The sequence below is a fragment of the Netta rufina genome (assembly GCF_964035555.1).
Source record: "Netta rufina genome assembly, chromosome: 2".
NCBI lineage: Eukaryota > Metazoa > Chordata > Aves > Anseriformes > Anatidae > Netta > Netta rufina.
In genome coordinates this window covers 139,324,168-139,333,639 of record NC_140124.1, presented here as the reverse complement: position 1 = coordinate 139,333,639, position 9,472 = coordinate 139,324,168, and the positions used below count along the sequence as shown (strand labels likewise).

General features: G+C 38.2%; 1 protein-coding gene across 2 annotated transcripts in view; it reads right to left on the bottom strand.

Moving 5' to 3' along the window:
- Positions 1–1,264: 1,264 nt before the first annotated feature.
- Positions 1,265–9,472, bottom strand: part of ZFPM2 (zinc finger protein, FOG family member 2) — a gene marked incomplete at both ends in the record, with an annotated part of 317,598 nt that continues 309,390 nt past the window's right edge. For both annotated transcript variants that reach the window (XM_084282968.1, XM_084282969.1), the window contains 2 exons: positions 1,265–3,756; positions 7,181–7,405. In XM_084282968.1, coding sequence (XP_084139094.1) covers positions 1,265–3,756; positions 7,181–7,405 — 2,717 coding nt within the window. The remainder of the gene's footprint in view (positions 3,757–7,180; positions 7,406–9,472) is intronic.

Sequence of the window (9,472 nt, the reverse complement as noted above, 5' to 3'; positions counted from 1 at the left end):
AACAGCCTTCTTGGTTTCAGACCTTCACATTTTAAATTTTAGTTCACTACCTTGTCTTAGGTTTGGTTGTGCTAGTGACCTGTCAGCAAGGACTCCCTCAAAGTGGAGGCATCCTTTATATTCATTTAGTCTTTGGTCACTTTGCTCCCATTGAAGAGGGGGCAACATTAACTTGTTTCTAAGAGTTTCTTTACAGATTGTGAATGTTAAATCCTCCCTTTTGGATTATAATAAAACAAATAACAAAACAAATTTAAAGAAATTACTGCCAAACATCTCCAATGATCTGGAATTTTATTCCATCCATATACATGCATAGTAACAACATTTGTTGAGAAATTATTTCTATCAGAAGTAGAACATTATCTTTGTGATCACCAGTTGCAGTATTGCTACTCTTATATTTAAATATATCTTATATATGAATTAGATTCATAATTGCAGCATTGAGTTTAGGGTTTTGTTTTAGACTGTGCCTTTCAAAAGATAAAACTGATTGATATGACCTCATTACTTACAATACTGCTTCCAGTAATTTTGTTCATTCTTTATAAAGTATTGCATTTAACAGCAAAGGTTTAAAAATTGAGACAGAGATGCATCAGCAAAAGAAAATACAAGTACTATACAAGAAAAAAATTGCCATCTTCATTTAACGTACGTTTCAGATTAAGAAAGTGGACAGAAACATACTGCTACATACAAATGCAAAGCCTAATGACTAAGGTACTGTATCTGCTAAAATATAAAGTGCAAACTGAGCCCAATTGTTCAAAAAATTGAAATTTTAAGGCGAACTTTACAGCATAGTTGAAACTTCTTTGCAAGTTATATTTTAGCATATACATATATTTGCAACAGCATATAAGAAAAAAAAAATCAGGATACACAAGTGCTTTTGAAGCTATTTCTAAAATGCTTTTCTGTATTGTTTGTGACTATTTTCATTAAAATCTACTATACAGTGCAAACCATATGTGCTACACAATAACTATACAATAACATTACAAATGACTTTAATATAAAGTTTTTAAATAAAAAATAACATAACTACAGCTATGAATACTGCTGGTAAAATAAATTAATATTTTTGAAAATGGCACCAATAATACACTTTACTAATGGACTGTAATGAAATTACACCTTTAAGTCTTCAACTCGGCAATAGTGAAATCTCCTGATTGTCCAGATGTAATTCAAACAGCTTTCTTTAGACTGTATGGAACAATATGCTAAACACAGGTACCAAAGGTGACCAATTGTTTCATTTGACATGTTCTGCTGCATGTGACGAGCAATAAAACTTCTTATGAGTTATAAAGTTTGAAAGATTGTTGAACTGGATGTCACACAGTCGGCAATACTTTCCACTGGTTGGGGCCTGGGTAGAACCATTCACTCCTTTAGCTATACTAGACAACTGTTCCTCTGCTGTAGGAATTGCTGGAGAGACGTTTTCATTTGCAGTTAAGGGATTCTCAGAGATCCAGGAAGGAGACTTGTGCCCATCTTCATGCGGAGGATTCTGGGAAATGTTCTCCTGTTGTGGGTTTGCTGCAGGTCTTTCCTCCTGTTTTAGTCCCCCATTAACTATTACCATGCCTCGGTTTTTTGGCAATAGTGGAAGAGACTCTTTCTTCTGCACAGCACATCCATTTGAAGGAGCCTGGCCTTTAGGAGATTCACTTTCTGTATTTGTGCTTTGATCTAAATCAGTATTATGAATGACGAGAGAACCAGAAATGTAATCACTTGGCTTTATTCCATAATATGGAGAAAGCTGATCTGCTCCTTTAGCTTTCTTTATTGCTCCAGGGTAAAGGCATTGTGGAAGAAACAAATGTTTGTTTTCTTCTTTTGTAGCAATAAGCTGGGCTGCTTCACTAAAGACTTTTAGTCCTTGAAGTGTCGCTAAGTGTGTGGAAAATAAGTTTCCATTAGGAGAGGACTGTTTTGAGTTTCCATTTTTCTCACATTTAATTATGCTTCTTTCATAGCTGACATCTGGGCTGTTTCTTTCACTTTCTGGGTTTTGAAACACCTTACTGTCAAGCTGTCCCAGGTCATTACGCTGATGGGCAGTGACAGGGCAAAAATTCTGCTTATGAGCCAGGTAGTTCTCTACCTTGTTAAAACTTATCTTGCATACTGTGCACTCATGATAATCCAGCAGCCTTTTGGGAGAGGTGGATGTCCTCTCTGACTGGGGTAAGCATTTTTTACTGAGATCTATTGGCACATCCATCTCCAGGCAAGACACAGTGGAGTGGGGAGTATCACACTTGGAAACTGGAACACACTTGTTAATAGACAGTGATGTTTCAAGATGCTTTGACACTATTCCTGGAAATATATCACATCGTGGATGGTAACATTCTCCAAGACTCTCTGTTGACTCTTGAGTAGATGTACATGGATTGCCAAGATTAGCCACATCCAGAAATCGCTGTTGTACTAGTGGTGGCCTTTGCTCTTGCTCTGGTAGGCACATCTCATACATCTTTCTCCGCTTCCGTGTACGCATTGTTCTCTGCATGGCAGGCACTTTGTTGGAAGCAGACCTCTTCAGTGGGGGATCATGGCGCGTGGCACAGTAATACTGCTTGTGGACCATGTATGTTTCATGTCTGCTGAAAGTAATATTACAAGCTTCACATGTGGTCTTATTAGGATCACTCTCCCCTTCTACTAAAGAAGCATTGGGATTTTTTACGTCAGAAGGTTTTCCATTTATCTTGTCATCACCGTTGCTTGCAGTTGATAACTTCTTAGCTTGTGCTGTGAAGTCTTTTTCATGACCTTTATTGTTTGGCCCAATCAAATCTAAAACATTGGAAGAGTTAATGCAAGATGTCTGCAAAAGCTGATTCTCTGGATCTGATGTGTGAGGAGCTGTATTCAGAATGCTTATAGAGCTTTGACCATTACTGGGACTTACAGCTTCTGGCATTTTCTCTGGAACACTAGAAAAATCTGGTGACTTTGCCATCTGCTGCCATCGGCTGCTGCAGTAGTGCTTTTTGTGCACCAAGTAGTTGTCCAAATTATTGAATGTTATGTTGCACTCAAAACACGTAGCTCCTTTTGGCATCAAAGGACTGTAAATTACTGGAGGATAATTGCTGCTTCCATGCCTCAGCCGCCGGTGGACCAGTTCAGACATTTTGGCTAATATCTCTGAAGCCTGAGGAACCACAGTGATGTCCTGGGGAAAAGCAAACTGTGAAAGAAAGGGTCCCATTGGGAAAGAAGGACCAATATTAGGCTGAACTGGCGATGAGGCAAGTCTTGGACTAGATGGTTCAGATTTTATTTTAGTGTATGATAAACTTTGCTTGTTTGTTGCAGGCTGTGTTTCTGGCCTCTGGTTTGGAAGAAAAAGCGGAGCCTTTTTTTCACATTTATCAAGCTCTGTATCAGAACTTGCGTCTTTAGTCTGCATGGACTTTTGGCCCTGCGGAACATCATTTCTACTCAACAGGTCTGTTGCTGGCTGTAAACCTTCCTCATTTCCACTTGGAGAATGTTCAATGTCACTTTCTCTCTGAATCTTGTTGCCAGAGACATGTAATTCTTGGTGCTGCAGTAGCTCCCTCTGAGTTTGGAAGCCAAAATGGCAGTGATTGCATCTAAAGGCAGCTTGAGTAAGATGCGAGAACAGGTGCTGATGAAAGTTAATCACCGAGTCTGCAGTATAAGTACAAACTGTGCATTTCAGACTAGCACCAGGTGGGAGAAATTCTTCCATTTTCACTCCTATAGAAAAGATAAATAAAATACAATTTAAGTGACCGTTTTCCCCTTCAGAAAATATACAGGAAAATCAGTTGCACAGAAGGTACATACACAGTAAGAACAACTAATTTTCTCCTGATGGGAATATTGCATAGGTTTTAGTCACTCAGAAAATACTTGAATTGGTTCTGAATTTTTTTCCTCAAATTTCTAGAGGAGATTCCCAGACTTCTGCTCTGCTGCGGAGAGCCTTAGTATCTACGTGCACTCAGCAGAGATGAAGGGAATGAAAGAAAAAGGGAAAGGATAAAAATAGACAGGACTTATTCTAAATGGAAAGGCCTTAAAAATTACAGTTTTAACTGAGGAGACATAATGTTCTCCACACACAATCACTAGATATTTTGAATGCACAGAAAGCACATCAAGGTCAAAAAATGCAAGATTATTATGTGGTTTCTTTCAGGTACAGCCCTCAAACTTAGGGTGCCTGAAAGAGTACAAGTAGCACTTTGCACATTACTGATGATCAACTTTTTGATTCCACAAGTTGGCTGTAGTGTGGGAACAATATACAGAACTATCCTCATCAGAAAGGACTCATGAGTTGTATTAACTGCGAATGTAGGATGAGAAATAAGACATGGTTTCACAAGCATTTTATCTCCCACATATAAGCTACTGCTGTAATACAACAACAGCTTTCCCTATCAAGAGCAATACATTCAAAGCCATCTTATAATCATTGCTGAAACACAAAAATATTTCACAATATTTTGAAAGTAGAAATGCTTAAAAAGAGATAAGACCAAATTTCTGTCTTGCAACAACACAGAAACAACACAGATTCTGAACACTTGTAGACAACAAAAGCTGGAAAACAATTGGTAGGGATTGTATTGGAAATATAAATGAAACATGGATATTGGTTCCGTGAACACACACATGCATGTGCCTTGGTCAGATAATAAAATACATCTTTGGCAGTGGAACAATATAAAGCTGTAAGAATATTGTGTCTCAACCTGTGTGAAGCCATTCTGTTGATCTGGAGGTCCTTACTTCACTTTGAGCATCACTGTTTCTCACATTTGTGAGATACATTTAGAATTTGAACTACTCTGGGCCTCAGAGGACAGAACTGAGCAGAGGAGACACACAGAACTTTAATTACCGCTTGTTCCCTGTCAGGCACTTTTTTGCCAGGAGGACACAGGAAGCTTTAGCTCCTCCACTGCTGTGAGATGGTGCTTTCACATTACATAGTGCAGTCATAGTGAAGAATCTCTACAGAATTTCTGTTTCAGTTTGGGCTACATGCTCCAGTGGCGTAGGTCTGCTACAGCCCCCAGTGGGCCCTTCCACAGAAGCTGAAGGAAAACCAGCATTAGGCTACAGGGTATTTGGAAGAAGAATGTCTCATTCTTACTGCAGAAGCAGCAGTATAACTTGTGATAATCTGTACAGAAGAATTAAAGGTTGGCAGGATCTTAGAGAGAGACTGATGGAACTAACTACTTTGTGGCTAAAACAGAGGAGACGGCTTGAGTTTTAGTCTCTGATCTAATAAGTACCAAAAAATTCTTACTGGAAGCTCAGCCAGATGAACCTATGCCTTTCAAGAAACACAGACGCTTATCTCTAGGTTGCAAGAAGAAGCAGTCACTCATAGCTGCAAACTCTCTCTACACCTAAGTCAATGATATGACACCAAATGCAAAGAGTCGAAGCAACTGTCTCAGACAATGTCTACAATTTCAGAGAGAAATGAAGTTGTTGTCTTCCAAGACTACCTGGTTTTAGTTACTAGACTGTAAGACATTCTGAGCTGCATTCGTTCACCCTTACTGAAGCTGTTCCACTAATCACTGAACACTGAAATCTTTGCTAGGCAAGAGAGACAGAAAATGGCAATAGCCTGATACTCAAAGTCAAGATATTGAAGCACAAAAATATCTGACCTCTAAACGAATGGCTAAGTGTTATCTGTGCTGTTAGGAAGTTTCCCACTCTTCTAGTCCTATTCAGCGAGGTAACAAACTCTGAAGAAAAAGCCAAAACTTATGATCTGAGACCGTGACTTCTATGGGATAATGCACTGATTAGCAATGCCTGAGGATCTTTTTTTGTCTCCTGCACTAAACCTTTCTGATTAGATAATAAAGTATATATACTGGGACAGAGTTGAGGTGGTATAGAAATTTGTCTAACTTTTGTGTATTTTAAAATGTCTTCCAACATCCTGGTTAAGGCAGCTTCCACAGTGTATTTCTTTTCTTTTTGAATAAGGAAAATATAATTTGAAAAGCATCAGAAGAAACTTTGTCACATCTCCACAGATGGGCAGAGGGGAAAAAAAAAAAAGAAAAAAGGCAGCATGATGCTTCCTAGGATGGTAATTGCTGCCCAAGTATCAGAGAAAGGTTTTTCACTTCACTAAGTGCACAGAGCAGACTTCTTCTTCCCTATGAGTCAAAAAGTCAAATCAGGCTTTCTTCTGTGAATAAAGCACAAATTATCATCCTTTACACGTCAGCCATTTAACAGGAGAATCAGGGCCCCTGTGGGACCCTTGTCTCTGTCCAGACACCCCTCTGTACACGACACAACCAACATACCCACACATGACACTGCAGTTTTATTTGCAGATTTTGAGTGCTAATGGAAACTCTAATACAGAATGTTCTGCAAATTCAAAACCTGCAATCCCAGACCTAATTCAAAACAAATTCAAACAGCACACTCAGAAGACCTTCAGAGAGGGAGATAAGATTCCTGCTGAGTTTTGGATTTTTAATCTCAGGAATTTTTTAATCCCACTTTCCATAAATCCAGTATTATCATTTTAACAACATGGACAAAGAAAACACTATCCCAATTCTATATTTATAAGGAGGAAAATAATATTTTTATGAAACAAGACAATAAGTTTTTATGAAACACATGCCCTGGAAAAACACACTAAGGGTTCTTAACCCTGCTCCTGAAAGCCTCCTGCCTTTAAATCAGAAGCCTACTCCAGGACTCCAACATGCTGTTTCAGAAGGAATAGGTCTCTGGTGGTATGTCTCTCTCCACTGAACGTCAAAAGAGGGTACGTATATATGGAAATCTATGAGACTCACATTTGATGAAAGGAATCATGAAGTAGTCTCTTAGAAAGTACATAAATCTCTGAGAAACTAAGAAGCAGAATTCTAATTGTGTTTGGATTCCTGAACTTTACCTTCACTGGTAAAGAAATGCTGCCTGTATGCACACATAGACCCATTAAGAGACTGCATTTAAATGAGATTTTATTGATTAGAGAAATGACTCTGGTTACAAGAGAGATGCTTGGTGTAGAATAAAGGTGGAGACAAACTGTTCCACTGAATGTTTGTAGCAAATAATTCTTCAGATAGGTAAATTTAGAAGGGGATGCAGGAAAATATATGGCACTTACCACTGTGAGAATTCAGGTGCATTTCCAGAGCTCTTGCATTAGAAAAACTTTTGGTGCACTGCGGAAAGGGGCAGACACTGGATATCTGTTGAGCACTGTCTTCATTCTCCTCTGACAGCTGAGGCCCCTCTCTTTGCCTCCCACTGCAGTAGTACATGAGGTGGGCCTGCAGATTCCGCTCGCTTCGATACCAAATGCCACAGGATTTGCAAGGGAATATGTCCTCTACAAGCAAATATAACCAGGTGCAGGTTAGCCACAGTGCATTCAGCGCCAACCAATTAATACAGCAGGATTAATTCCCTTCCCCATTAAAAACATGTTTATTTAAAAAAATATTGAAAGCAGAGCCACAGGTTTATTAAAATGTCACTTGCTGAACATGGGAGACAGCAGTTTCTTTTAAAATGAATTTTTAAAAATAGTTGATATAAAAATAGCTGGATTTTTTTGGCACGCGAATATTAAAAAATGAAATAAAGTTACTTATTTGATGAGAGAATGCAGTGCCAATTCAAAAACTAAGCTGTATTTCCAACACATCATCACACAATAGGAGACACCTTTCAGTCATACTCTTTTTTGTGCGCATGCACAAGTCTTTTCAGCATCAGGCCTTGCAATTTGTGAGTGCTAATTGCAGATCATTCTGAAGAATGAATGTTTATGCAGTTATCACTGTAAAATCCTGTTGCTCTGATATCCTGGAGGCCAAACTAGATTATGTTTCTTTTAGATCATGTAGCATTGAATGTAGTATTATACTAAGCAGCATGTTTATTTCCTGGGTTCTTGTTATCAATACTAGAAGTTAAAATTTCCAGTGTACTTTGTCCTCGTATTGTTGACAAATTGTTACTGTTCCACTTTTCACAATTCAAAAGGGATATTTGCTAAGAATAATGGAATTTCTCATTGTCTTTTATCCTGAAGCGTCAGCATCCTCTCTGAGGGGAAGACAATGGAGAGGTTGCACAGAGTGCTTCCCAGCAGCAGAGGGAGTAGATATGTTGAGCATGTACTGGAGGCTACATACTTTACTCACGTGAAGACTAATAATGAACACTGTATATTTACACAAAGCAGACAGATATATGGTTGTTAATATCCTGTCAGAAGGATACCTTACACAGTGCATTTTCTGTATCTGTCTCAGAAGGATAAAAGACCTGTTTGATCTTTCTGAAAGCCGAACTTGTTATCCTATCAGTAAGAACAAGGACGAAATCCTAGCCCTTTAGGGTACATATATACTAGTAAACTAAAACAGTGACAGGGTCTAGACTGGAGCACTGGAACTTCTTTTTTATATTGTTAAAACATGAGGATGGTCCTTTTGCACACTTTTGGCTTAAATCAGTTAATATTTTCCCCATTTCTGGATACAGTTTGGGAGTTACTATACGCCATGTATCATTCCCTGTAATTGGTTTGGATGCTTCTCACTTGTTTTTGAGACTCGGAGAGAATAAAAGTATGAGTGCAGCCACAGCGTGCCAGCTGACTGCAGGATCAGAGATCAGGCAATTGTAGTTAATGTTAAAATACAATGTTAAAATGTTGATCTTGGTTAACACCAAAACTCCCACTGACTGCAGAACAAAAAAAGGGCAAAGTTGAAGGTAACAGCCCACTAAAATGGATGAATCTTTCATTTGTTAAATCTCAAATGCAGACAAAATTTACACTTTGCTTCACAGATTGCATGCTAATGTTTGTCTACTTCTCTGCTCATGAATTTATATAAAATATTTTCACTACTACCAGTGTTTATTCTTCCTTCACCACTAAAAAATTGTGCATGACACAAACATTTAATGGAGCAGTTAGTATTCAATATACCACTATTAAGACCTTACTGATATGGATCACAGCATTTGAAATGTCTATCTCATGTGAAACCTGACATTTCAACATTTGGTTTTGGCTTTAAATCATTTCAAAAAGTTGAACCACTGAGGTTTTTTTAGAAGAGAAAGTCCAATGGACAGTAATACGAAATTTTGATTGTGGGTAAGCATGTCCCATTTGAATTTATTTGACAACATTCTATCACAGAATTTAACTTTCTGATTATCTTAATGAATTTGACTCCAACCACCTTTACTTCCTATGGGCTAGATAGCCTGGACAGACTGCAGCACGATGAATATGTGACTCTCCGTATGTGCCATGCAGAAGAAATACATTTGAAGATTTTTACATGGTGGGAGGATGGAGTTCCACAGAGAATAATGTATAGAAATAGGATCTGAAACTATTACTCCCCTAAAGCAATGCAAAATAGATAAA